At 44.3% G+C, this 13024-nt stretch overlaps 2 protein-coding genes across 13 annotated transcripts in view; both read left to right on the top strand.

Moving 5' to 3' along the window:
• Window positions 1-6195, top strand: part of DENND5A (DENN domain containing 5A) — a 61466-nt gene extending 55271 nt beyond the window's left edge. For all 11 annotated transcript variants that reach the window (XM_064425462.1, XM_064425465.1, XM_064425464.1 and 8 more), the window contains 5 exons: window positions 805-986; window positions 1783-1865; window positions 3060-3183; window positions 4006-4174; window positions 4400-6195. In XM_064425462.1, coding sequence (XP_064281532.1) covers window positions 805-986; window positions 1783-1865; window positions 3060-3183; window positions 4006-4174; window positions 4400-4583 — 742 coding nt within the window. In that variant the 3' untranslated portion in view covers window positions 4584-6195. The remainder of the gene's footprint in view (window positions 1-804; window positions 987-1782; window positions 1866-3059; window positions 3184-4005; window positions 4175-4399) is intronic.
• A 5948-nt stretch (window positions 6196-12143) lies between these two features.
• The window catches only part of SCUBE2 (signal peptide, CUB domain and EGF like domain containing 2), a 38792-nt gene continuing 37911 nt past the window's right edge, over window positions 12144-13024 (top strand). For both annotated transcript variants that reach the window (XM_064425459.1, XM_064425457.1), the window contains exon 1: window positions 12144-12266. In XM_064425459.1, the coding sequence (XP_064281529.1) occupies window positions 12164-12266 (103 nt within the window). In that variant the 5' untranslated portion in view covers window positions 12144-12163. The remainder of the gene's footprint in view (window positions 12267-13024) is intronic.

Genomic DNA, 13024 nt, shown 5'->3' with positions numbered 1-13024 from the left:
TTAGGTCTGGGTACCCCAGGTGTTATAGAGACACCTTTGGCCACAGGCTGGAACACAGGGCCTTATGAGTGTTAGAAACCTGTGTTTACATGAGGAGAGTAAGGGAACGAAATTTACAGTGAGAAATAAATTTATTTTAGATACAGCATAGCTTGGTGCCCTGTCCTTTGTTTAGGGAAACTGTCAGGCTCATGTTGATGTCAAATTGGTGGGTAAGTCCATTCAACTCTCCATGCCAGTTCAATTGTAATTAAATGAAGAGGGAAGATTCTATTTTTGGATGCTGTTCAATTTTCCAATTAAGCTGATTAAACTGCCATCAACATTGGTTCAGAAAAAGTGATAATGGTCAAATGAGCATGTGTGCTTTCTAGTGTCTGATTTAATACCCCAGTTGAGTAGAAGTACTGGTGTTCTGGCATTTAAGCATCTGTTCGGGCTGTGGGGTTGTTTTACAGCTGGCTCGCTATGTAGCATATTCAGTGTATTTCCTCACCCATCTCTGGGGTGTAATAGGAGTTCCCCTTTTACCCATTTTTCCTCAAATCATGCTGGGACTCAGGCAAAATCTGCTTGTGGATGGATCGTCTACTGCAACACTCAGCACAAACCTGGAACTGAAAAGATGTTTTACTTTTGCTGCCTGTGCTGGCAAAAGCCAAAGCCAAGACTTTATTACTTGGTGCTGGATGAATGAAGTCTTTCTAATAGCTGGCAGGATTTGGGCTTTGGGCAGCTGCAGTTGAAAGTGTTTGGCATGGAATTGAATCTGGATTGATCCATTTATCTCCTTGGTGTTGTTAGGTTTCCCTGTGGAAGGTGGCTTGGGAAGGGAATGGATGATGGCAGCTTAGAGAGGATCCTGGTGGGAGAGCTGCTGACTTCCCACACGGAGGCTGATGAGCGGCAGTGCCGAACGCCTCCCCTGCAGCAGTCTCCAAGCATGATCAGGAGATTTGTCACTATCTCACCAAACAATAAGCCAAGTGAGTGCTGGGGCTTGTCCTGTCTTGTCCTGTTCTGCATCATCACCTGAGGGCTTGCAAACACAACTGGAGTTTGGAGAGGACCTGTGAAACTCAGCCCAGTGTCCTGCTTGAACTCCAGCTAACTTCCAAATTACAATCCTGGGCATCCTGTTCTGTCTACTTAACTTTTGAAGTCTGAAAGGGTGGCAGATCTGTCTGTGCTTCTGGTCCAGGGGTGTTTTTTGTATTGTCCTTCACCTGTGGAATGAATGCTATGGAGGAAGGTAGAAATTTGCTGCCTTTTCTCTGTCTGTCCTTTGTGGATGAAGAATCTTGCAAGTGGTTTCTATTCACAGACTTCTCTTTGTTTGCTCTTGAGGTCAGTGTTCTGTGGTAGTCTTATTCCTGATAAATCAGGTGGTTACTTTGTTCCCATACTTGGGTTTGCAGCAAAACTACCACAGGAAGTATTTCCAGGATGCCCAGGTTTGTTAATCCTGAACAAAGCTCCTTTTCTTAGCTTTGGATCCTGGTCTGACAATTCACATAATGTGTTAGAACCCTTTCCACTGCTGGTGTTTTGAAACACCACAGTGTTAACTTTGATATAAAACCAAACCATCTCCATTCCTACCTCCTCAACAATAAATAAAGTAGGGTTGGGTTTCCATTTCCCACAGCCCAGCACTGTTTCCTTAACAGAATGAGTTCTATTGGTTTGTGCTCCTCTGCTGTGCTTTGTGCTTTGCCATAACCCTCACACGCAAGGTACAATTTCTGAAGCTCTAACTGGATATATTTTTGTGTTTTGCAGAGTTAAATACTGGTCAGATACAAGAAGCTATTGGTGAAGCTGTTAATGGTATTGTCAAGCATTTCCACAAGCCAGAGAAGGAGGTGAGGGGTTGTTGTCTGTGTAATGGCACTCCTGTCCTAAAACTCTGATTAGTAAACATGACAGAATATGTAGCAGAACTAACTAAACTGAATGAACATGCATGTGCTTGAGAATTCCTGAAGTGGAGCAAAAATGAGATAGTACAGCCTCAAATACCTGTGTTTTGCTGCTAACTGGAGCATTCTGTTAAATTGAATGTTAACATTCTGGTGTTGGAAATTGTGGTATTAGTCAAATTCTACCAAGGATTCTACCCGTACACTGTCAAGAGCACAGCCTACTGTTTAGGTTGTTCTGAATTAACTGACATTGTACATCTGCATTGAGTTCTAAGTAGGTTTTTAATGTCTGTTTTGCATTATCCTTGCTACTTAAAACATAAAAACCCATGGGCCACTTCAGAAAACAAGAAAGAAACAAAGGCCCCCCTGAAAACACCCACATCCTCCAAGAAAGTGAAGCAGAAGTGCTCTTCAAGACTCTTTTGCATTGCACATGTGATCAGCTGGCACAGCAGTGATTTTCTGAAACAAACCTAAGTAGCATGCTCCTGTCCAGCCCTTGTGAGCCAGAGAGGTGTAGAGCAATGCTGGATCTGGATGGATGGCTCTTGACAGTCAGGATTTTTTTACATTCCTGTAACACCTGGCTTCTAAATTCATTATGGCATGACAGGTTCATATCCAGTGTAATTCTAGTCAGTGATCACATTGATAATAATCTCAAATGGCCATGATTTGCCACATAGTTTTGCAGAACAGAATTTACCATCATGTGCTGAAGCAGGACTTGTTTTTTTACTGAGCATTAAATGTTTTTGTTGATAAGCAATCAGAGGCACATGCTACACTGGGTCTGTGATCTGTTATTTAAAAAAAAGAGGAAAATATTTTCCTCATTTTCTATAGTGATGATTATTATAGGTAAAGCCTGCTCATTATCTTGGCCTGTTTGAGGCTTTGATGATGATGATGAAGCCCTGACAATGCTTTCCTCAGCCTCCTTCTTAGAGAAGTCAATCCATTTTTGAATGCTCAGGCCTTGTGAGAGCTGGGCCGTCCTGTCTGGGGTCACTGTTTGACAGCAGATTTGAACTTTAGGCATCTGTTTATTTAAAAACTCAGTGGGACACTTGTGTCCCAGAGTCCCAAGGTGAGGTGATGATTGTGTGTGCTTTCTGTGTGTGCTGGCAGAGAGGCAGCCTGACCCTGCTGCTGTGTGGAGAAAGTGGACTTGTTTCAGCTCTGGAGCAAGTGTTCCAGCACGGGTTTAAATCACCAAGACTCTTCAAGAACGTCTTCATTTGGGATTTTTTAGGTGAGTGGGAGGATGACATCCCAGAGCCTGTTTGTATCTTTGAATTACATCAGCTGTGTTCCTTATCACTGCTGTTGTGTCTCAGCTGGTGTGAAGAGCAGACTTCTTGGAGGCATCTCAGCAGCTGCATGGCCATGAGAGCTCCTACCTGCTCCTGCTGTTGTAAGAGAGCCTCTGTCTTCTGCCAAAGCTGACTGTACTTAATGCAGCAACTGGGCTTTGTCCTTCTAGCAGTTATAGTGTAAAACAAACTTTCCTGCTGAGGAGGAGGCACATAAACAGGGTGGTGAATTGACATGGGGTAACCTTGCCTTTATTGAGCACAGAGAAAGCAAGAAGTCACCCTTGTAAGATGTTGAATTGTCTTTCAGAGCACAGCAGATGGATGTAATGCTGTTGATATGTACTGGACATTGTAATAAAGGGGTTATAAGCATGCATTTTTCACACAACGGTCTAGATTCCTTGACACAAAACTAAATAAATCAACTGAGTTCACAAACACATTTAAAAAAATGAATTATTTTTAATGTTTCAATACTTTGAGTAGCTACTTTAACATTGCTGTTCCCCTTACATGATCATTTTACTGCACTCACATTCAGTAGATAGGTGAACCTCTTCAGGATTGTTCAGAGGGGAGGAAGTGGAATCCTGGTTTTATGCAGGGGGAACATAGGACTGAATCAAACAGAAAAAAGACAGTGCCTAAAATTAGTGATTCAGGAAATTCATGGATGACCTTTGATCCTAGGCCTTTCAGTTTTAATTCTCTCCTAAATGCACTGATGAAACTTCATTATCTCCCACCATTCTTTTAAGAAAAAGCACAAACATACTATGAGACCCTTGAGCAGAACGAGATGGTCCCAGAGGAGAACTGGCAGACAAGGGCCAGGAATTTCTGTCGCTTTATCACTGCTATCAACAACACCCCTAGGAACATTGGGAAGGATGGCAAGTTTCAGATGCTGGTGTGTCTTGGAGCCAGGTATAAATTTATACTATATTCTTTGTAGTTGTTGTTGTTGATATGTTAATGAAATGGAAAAGATGTTGCACATGGGGCAGTTACTCCTCATTCCCTGTCTCATAAAGATAAGTGGAGAGCACGGTAGGTCTGCTTAACAGCAAAGAATAAAAATGATGTCTGTGCAGATGTGAAATTAACTTGGCTTTATTTTTCTTCCCAAACTGCCCACTGGCCCCTTGTCAGAGACCACCTTTTGCACCACTGGATCGCCCTGCTTGCAGACTGCCCCATTACAGCCCAGATGTATGAGGACATGGCCCTGATTAAGGATCACACGCTGGTGAATTCTTTGATTCGGGTGCTGCAGACCTTGCAGGAGTTCAACATCACCCTGGAGGCATCTCTTGTCAAAGGAATCGACATCTGACCTCCTGCCCCACAGGAAAAACTGTCTTTACAAACCCAGAGAAAAGCAACAAGGAGTGGATCTCGTTAGTATGCAAAAGTTCTGTCTTGCCAGTACATTGTATCGTGAACTTGTTCATGGCCCAGAAATGCAACTTTGACTTTTCTCGAAGGAAACTCCAGAAATAGTACAGGCAAATGGATAGAAGCTGTAAACTCAATGTAAAAAAGAGGATTTTGGTATAAATCTATTTTAGAGTTTATTTGCTGATTTGCTTTTTACACACTTTCATGTGAAAGAGATAGAGATGAGTATTGTGCAGCTTATTTTAAAGCTGCAGTATTTCCTTGCCATAGAAAAAGTGCAGTGAGCCTTTCAGCATTCTGTGAACTTGCCTTCAGATATGCTGTATGTCATAGAACCCAGTGTATACACTCCATTTCTGCTGAGAAGGTCATTCTATAGTTTTTAAACTAATATTTTATATATTAACATTATTACCAATGTTTGATTTTTAAGGTGTTGGGTCATGTTCTGCTGCAAGGGAACTACAGATCTGATCTGTGCTTTTAATAGCTCCAAAGCACTGATTTGTCAACAATTATTTTTTTCCTTTATTTTTGTTGTCAGTATTATTTTTAGTGAAATCCAGGAGACTGAACAGTGAAATGTCCAGAGATCAAAGTAATATTTTTCATATTGGTACGTAATTGCACAGAAGAAGAAATTAAGTCTGTTTTTTAACTGATGTTTTTTATTTATTTAACCTATCATTGTGTTTTGTAAGTTTGTCTTTAAAAAAAAATCTTCTATAATACAACTGGCTATATTATGTTGCAATTCAGAATTTACAGTGTAGCCCACTTAAATGAAAAACCTGGAGTAAATGTTCATAACACAGGAACGTTTCCACTTAAACCAGCCTTTTGAAGCTTGGTATATGGTTGCTGCTGGTAATTCTCCTAACTGCTAATAAAGAGGGACATGAGTTCCCCAGATGCCAGATGACTAAATAAAAACCTCTATGCCCCATCTGAAGTAATAACAGTATACCTTACTAACAAGTATAAGGATTTCTTAATGTTTCTGAAAAGACAGTGGTATTAAGGTTTTTTCTTTTCCTTTTGAGTGCATATGTCTTGGATCCCCTTGTCACAGTCTGCTTCATTTGGGATGCTTTTGTTTTTAGCAAAGAAAGTTTAGTCCATTTCTGCTATGAAACACAAACATTTTGAAAGCTTAATTTATTGGAGATCTGGAACTTGGCAAACGCCTAAAGGCATCTCTGTTCATTTGAGTCCTCTGATAAAAATCTCTTTGAAATGAATATGTGACTTAAGAACAGGCTGATTTATCAGCATCACAAATTACTGTACAGAAGTTCAGGGCTGTGTATTTAAGAGGTCTCCACTGTATAAACTTATCTCAGTATTGTCTCTCTTTGGAGAAGCAGAGTCCAAGTTTTTTGGTTCATACAATGTTGTAGCACTTTTACTTTACCTACAGCTTAGTCACATCTTGTGATAGTTTTATTTCCATAATTTATGAGTATAGCACATGTATAAAATTTTTGACTATTTTTACTTTTGTCCTATTTATTTCATTATTAAACTGAGAAGTTCCTTTGTCACTACTTATCAGAGCAAGATTCTTCTTTGTTTTCACAGTAGCATTAGGAAGATGTGAGAGCAGTGTCTGAGCCACTCCTCACATGGGGTGGGTGCAAATTCTTTCACAGCTTACAGGAGCATTTCACAGGAGTATTCTCTGTGTGTGCAGGATTGGTTTTGTTGGTGGTTTTTTAAATTTTTCTTCCCACTTTGGAAGGGCAAAAATGAAGAAAATAGTTTTACTGCATTCTAAGAATTTCATATATTCAACTTAATATGTTAGGATGGTCTTTTTACACCTGCCCTAAATTGTTTATGCATTAATAATAGCAAAACAAAAATTGCTTTATTTTGGGGTTTTTTTGTTAATTTGTTTTCTTTTGTTGTTTTTGTTTCAGCTGTATTGAAAATGACTTTACTATGTCTGTGTATTTCACAGGGAATATTAAGTAAGAAAGAAAAGTTCCATATTTTGACCTTGACAGATGAGTTGATCCTGTTAAAAGCATATATCCCATCGTATTAAGGGTGAATTAATTTTATCTTGCATGAGGTAATTACCCTGATCTAAGGTTCTTTTTTTATATTTTTTCCCTTCCTTACACAAGCTTACCTAGTGAGCCATGATACCCTTGGCCTGATGGCTGTTTTGGTGTGGATTGTTTTGCCCTCATTAGGACAGTTTGAGGTGCCTGGGATGGGCAGGGGCTGGGATTTGGTGATTGCCAGGGCTGGGCTCCTTGGCTGGCCCATGGGGATGGTGCTGCCCATCAGGGGGAGCACCCTCAGTGCTGGCTGTCCTGTGCAGAAGGAGCACACAGAGATCCTCTTCCAGCTCCTGGGTTACTTATTCTCACAGGAAAAGCCAGTTTGAGATAGACCTTCCTCTTCCTCTCACAGGGGGCCTGTGCTTGATCCTGTTGGGGTTCAAAGCACTTTCTGCTGTGGACTTCAGGTCTGCAGGGATTTGCTTCACTGATGGAGCAGTAGAAGGTTCTGAGATGCAGCTGAAAAAAAGCTGGTTTTGTTAGCTCCAAAGGCAATCTTGCAGCCAGTGCCAGGATTTTGGGAAGAGATGTAGCTGGCATGTGTAAGAACAGCCCAGGCTGTAGGAACACAATCCCAGCACTCTGCAGGGTTCACCTCAAACCCACCCACTTCTCTCATGGCTGTTCCTAGCAGCAGCCCCGCAGGATAAGGTGAGGATCCAGCATTTGCCATTCTACTGAACTTTATGGGAACAAACAGTGTAGGCAGCACCTTTTTATCCAGAGCTTTGTAAAATCATTCTCCCTTTGTTCAGAATAATGCAGTTTTGACTTTTTTTCTTGTTGCTTTTCCAAAATAAGGGGGCAGGTTTGGTAGGTGCAGTAAGTGTGGCCGTGCTGTTCTGTTCAGTGGGGATTTTTTGGTAACTGTAAATGAGAAAAGATAATCTTTTTAACAACACACATTCATTCTAAAGAGAGAAATGCAGTGATAAAAAAGTAAGCAGTTCATCATGCAGTAAATACATAGTGCTAAACTAGCCAAACATGTTTACAGGCTCATACCTGAATTGAGAGGAAAAATTAGGCTGTCACCTATCAATTATTTAGGCTTCTTTGGTTAATGCTACAATGATACTTTATACAAAAAGAAAATGCAAATTAACAAAGTTTGGTTTAAATGTAATTAAATACTATGATGGTAAGTTTATACAAAAGAAGAAGGAAAAAAAAAAAGCCTTTACCTGCCATAAACTTTAACCACCTGATATTCTGTAGCTGAAAACATATTCATGAACTGTTTTCCATTACAAAGCGTATTTTTCAAACTGTTCAAATGGGACTTACTAGCTGGATGACCCATACTTTATATGTGTTTTAAATTCATGAATATGTTAAGATTTCTGCAGTGAATCTATTCAGATTTAACATTTTCTGTATATTGTCAAATGAATTTTGTCCGTAGTGAAGAGACTATAGGATACTTGAAAATACTTGAAGAAATTGTACGCGTACTTCACATCTTTGTAGCTCTTTATTTTATACCTAGAGATTGGCTGTTAAATTAAGATATAGCATCAATACCTTATAAACTATATATTTTACTACATGGGGAAATCACTGGCTTGTTATTTTTAAGGGCCGTGTTGAAGTTTACATTATAATGACAAAACCAGGTACTGTTTTCCTTTTTTTTTAATTTTTCCTGTGACATTTCAATCCATTGGACATTAAATGTGAATTGGATATACAAAGAGGTTTTACAGGTGTAGCTCATTTGCTGAATTGCAATAAAATTTGTCTTCTAACATGAAAAAATAGCATTAATGTGCTATTTTCAAAAAGCCTGGTATAATTTGGCTGATCAAATGGCTCACTGCCTGGCTGCAGGTCTGTGGGACATTTTAGTGGCTCGTTTCAGATCTTTGTTGTGCAGTTTTGTGTCTGATCTGTTCAGCTGCAGCCTTCCCCAGGCCATCCCTGCCTGCTCAGGGAATGGGGACAGGGGAAGGCCAAGGGACCAGCACAGACCTTGGAAGGGCTGTGAGCACACACCCTCAGACGTGCTGCCATCCCCTCTGCTCCAAACCACGTCAGGTCGTCACTGAATGCTCTCTTCCACCAGGGAAGGCAGCAGGGAAGGAGCTGGATCATTAATCTGGAGGCATCTCTGTTGCTTCACCTCTCACACACCCCCCTGCTCTGTGGTGGTGGCATTTTTTAAGCAAAGCAAAATAACAAGTGTCAATATCCCTTTTGGGGAGCTGCCTGAGCTGATGGTGTCACCCTGGTGGTGTCACCCTGGTGGTGTCAGCATGGCCTGGGCCATGCTCTGGTGAGCTGCTGCTCATCCTTGCACAGGTTTGGGGGTGCAGCTGTGCCCTTGGTCCCTGCTGTGGGTGTGCTGAGCCTGTGGGAGACACCAGAGTTCTGCTCTGCTTGGGATGGAGCTGCTGCCCTGTCCCCTCAGGGATGGACGTGGGGCAGGCCTGCACGGAGCTCGGGTGAGCGCAGCTTCATTCACCTCACCACGGGTGCTTCCCTCAGGTGTTCCAGGTTTCCTGCAAGGAAAAGGGAAAAGGAGCACCAGGAGCAGGGCCTTGCTGGGAAAGTGTGTTGTGCAGCTGCTGGGTGATGTTCGCTGACTGCTGGGGTCTAAAATGTTACCATTTGTTGTGGCAATGACTTGGAAAGCTCTCACAAGGAAATAGAAATGTCTAAAAGTTATTTCACACCACAAAGTGTCTCCTTTCCCCCCCGTTAACTCAGAAATGTGTGTGTATTAATAGGCCATGCTGTGTTCAGCTCTGCAATGAACAGGAACTGTTCATTTCAGTGACGGTGGCACGTTAAGATGCACATCCTACCACATTTAAAATGTCACTGGTGGATCTGATGTTTGTTTGGGGAATGTTTTTCTACAAGTGGCATAAAAAGACTTAGACAAGGCACATAAATTACATGGGAGGGTTTTTAATGCCCCTTGTGACCAGAGAATCCAGAAATTTCCTCTGTCTCAGATGAGTCCTATGCATTCCTGCTGATTACTGAAGATGTGTTATTTTTACATAGAATTCAGCAACCCTGGGACACTAAGATGGGAAGTGCAAAAATTTGAGTGATACATTTCAAAGAAAAACAATGACTCAAAACTCAGTGCGCACTTGGAGATGAGCAAGGCTTGAAACTACAGCTCTGAGACATTTTTTATTTTAAAGTATTTCCTCACTTGTCAGGATCCTACTTTGCTTTTGCCATTCTGGCATCTCCCAGCCCTCCCAGTTGTTTTCAGCTGCTGTCACAAGCACTCATCATGCTCGCTCAGTCATGCTAAATTTTAGGTCAATATGATGCAGGCCAGCAGAGTTGCTACTTCTCATTTAAAGTGCAGATGAAATGGCAATTATATGTCCTCAGGTATTGTTTGGTCATCATTAAATAATGAAATTTAACAAGGATTATGAAGCATAAAGCAGTTTTTAACCCCAGTTTGCAGACAAGAGTATTCATCTCAGGACATCAGGTGTACAATTTTTGAAGCAAATTTTGCATCCAGCTTAGTCTCCATCTCCCAGTGTGAGGTAACTGCATGTGATAGTGAAAATGGAGAGCAGAGGGGAACTGGGGGTCTTACCTCTATGGAAGTAGCTGTTTGCCAGCATCTATTTTCTTCCCTGAAACTTTGTTACTTGGTTTTATTTTAAATTGCTGGAAAACTTCCCCAAACAGTCCTATTTGTGTTGTCTTCCCGTCCAGCTGCCCCGGTGTGGTTGTTTTCCTTTCCTTATACTTAGTGCTGAAGTCGAATCTTAAGAATTTTTCTAGCTTCTCTCCCTCCCAGTAAAGGTCTTCGTGCCCAGAGCAGTCATCTGTCACTGTGACTCTGTGAATGGAAATAGTTAAAAAGGCTGCAGAAATGCATCTGAGTTGAGGTCTGAGCTTGTCTGGTTTGTGTCTTTAAAGAGATATTTTAATGGCAATTCTTCATCATAAACAAATGTGTGTTATATGTGAAATAATAGCCAGGGTCCTTCACAGAACACTTTGAGATTTATGTAGAAGAAATGGCTTCATTAGCTAAGATAAATTTGATATTGTTCTGTTTGTTTTCCAAGCTGCAGTGAGATCTTTTGATCTAACTCAGGCATTCCCAAATATTTATGTCTCACTTTATGTTTTAGTTTACAGAAGTAAGAAAGATGCTTTGCTTTTACGGTGCCTCAGAAAGCTTTGGATATTTTGGTTACACGACTCTTCAGTGTCTCTCACTGGTTTTTCTGCTATACTCTTCATATGTGTTCTTACTTTGTCTTTGCAAATCTTGTGATGAGAGTTAATTAAATTAATACTGGCTGAGTTCATTGAGGGGACCTGAGTGGGCAGTGCCTGAAATGAGTACCAGCTTTTCTGTGAGTGGTTTGAGGCCATGTGCCTGGATGGGAGATGGCTTCTCTGTCCATTTGGGAGAGCTGTTTGTGGGGACACCCTGAGTGACATCCCTGGGTGAGAGATGTGCAGGTGTGCCAATTCCCACCCCAAGTTTGATGGTTTATTCAGGACATCATGGAAACTGGCGAGAAACCCTTCATTCATTTATTGCTTTCTGATGGTGAGGGGAAGACTGGGGTATGGTGCAGGGCTGGACAATCCTTGGAGTGTTTAATGAGCAGCTTTATGTACTTATAGATGAGACTGCCTAAGACTGAAACCGTCCAGGAGACACAAAAGGTTGCTTCTCATTGGATTTAAAAAGAGAATAACTTTGATCATTTCAAAAGCAATGAAGCCTGATGCTCCAGCGAGAAAGGAGAGTGGTAATTTATAGCTGCCATTAAGGAAACAAAGACAAAGAGTGAGGGAAAGTTTCATTCTGAAGATTTACTAATGTGTATAAACCGCCCTTGCAACTAGAAACAGCTCGGTATTTCTCACAGAACAAAACAAAAGAGAGAGGGCAGTGAAATGGGGATGGGAGGGAGGGGTGGAAAAGAATACTGCCTGCTTTTGCTCCCAGCCCGAAAGGTCAGACATTATTTAGGAAATGATAATTTCAGTGAATAATGCATGAGCCAATTTTACCTGCCAAAGGAGCGACAGCTGTGAGAAATCCCTGGCTGGGAATGGAGGTGGGCTGGGGCTGCGCTGGGGGTGGGGTGATGCGTGGACCTTCAGCGGGGGATTCACGCTCTGCAGTGGGGCGTAATTACCCGGTAAAAACCTCAATATTGTATTGCACCGACACTGCCTCGCGTGTGCCGGGCAGCCACATGCTCCGTGCTGGGGGATGCTTCCCGGGCGGCGTGCGCGGCATTCCCGCTCCGCGGGCACTTGTGTTCGGGGCGGGCAGGTGTGCGAGCGCCGGGGCGGGGCCGGGGGAGGCGCGCCCAGCCCTCGCCGCCCCGCGCCCGCTGTCAGTGCGGGGCGGGCCGGGCGCCCCGGACCTCCCCCGGCCGCCGCCTCCTCCCGCCCGGCAGCGGCGGCAGCGGCGGCAGCAGCGCCATCCATGGGGTCCGGCGGCCGCCGCGGCGCGACGGGGGCGAGGGCGCTGCCGCTGCTGCTCCTGCTGCTGCCCGCGCCGGCCGGCCCCGCCGCGCTGCCCCTGCCCGGTGAGTGCTCCTTGCCCCTTCCCCTGCCCGGTGAGTGCCCCCTGCCCGGTGAGTGCCCCCGCTCCCTTCCCCTGCTCGGTGAGTGCCCCCTGCCCGGTGAGTGCCCCCTGCTCGGTGAGTGCTCCTTGCCCCTTCCCCTGCCCGGTGAGTGCCCCCTGCCCGGTGAGTGCCCCCGCTCCCTTCCCCTGCTCGGTGAGTGCCCCCTGCCCGGTGAGCGCTCCTTGCCCCTTCCCCTGCCCGGTGAGTGCCCCCTGCCCCGCTCCTTGCCCCGCTCCCTGCCCGGTGAGCGGCCCCGCTCCCCGGCTCGCCCCAGCCCCGCACAGCGCTCGCCCCGCTCGCTCCCGGCTCTCCTCTCCGGCCCGGTGCCGGTGTGAGGTGCGGCCGTGGCGGTGGGGCTGCCCGGGTGCTGCCAACACCGCGTTCCCGGCGGTTCCCGCTGCCCTGGGAGCGGGGAGAGCCCCGGGACCGCGGGTGGAGCTGCCTTCGGAGCCCGCGGAACCAGCCCCGGGACTCTCCCGCCGCCGCCGCCTCCTGCCAAGTTGAAGGCTGCGATGTTTGCTCGCAGTCTCGTTCCCCCATGGTCTCTCTTCTGCTCGTGGTACTGTCACTGCGAGGGGAAATACCTCTCCGTGTGCCTAGGATTTTTCCAAGCCCTCATTCCACGCCTTTGCATGCATTAGTGATGCGGTTCTTGTTGCGGTTCTTCACCGCACGCTGCAGATCACAGAGGGGCGGTGTAAAATAACCCAGCTGAGCCA

Source organism: Passer domesticus, chromosome 6, assembly GCF_036417665.1.
Source record: "Passer domesticus isolate bPasDom1 chromosome 6, bPasDom1.hap1, whole genome shotgun sequence".
In the NCBI taxonomy this organism is placed as follows: domain Eukaryota; kingdom Metazoa; phylum Chordata; class Aves; order Passeriformes; family Passeridae; genus Passer; species Passer domesticus.
This window is presented reverse-complemented; position numbering and strand designations above follow the sequence as displayed.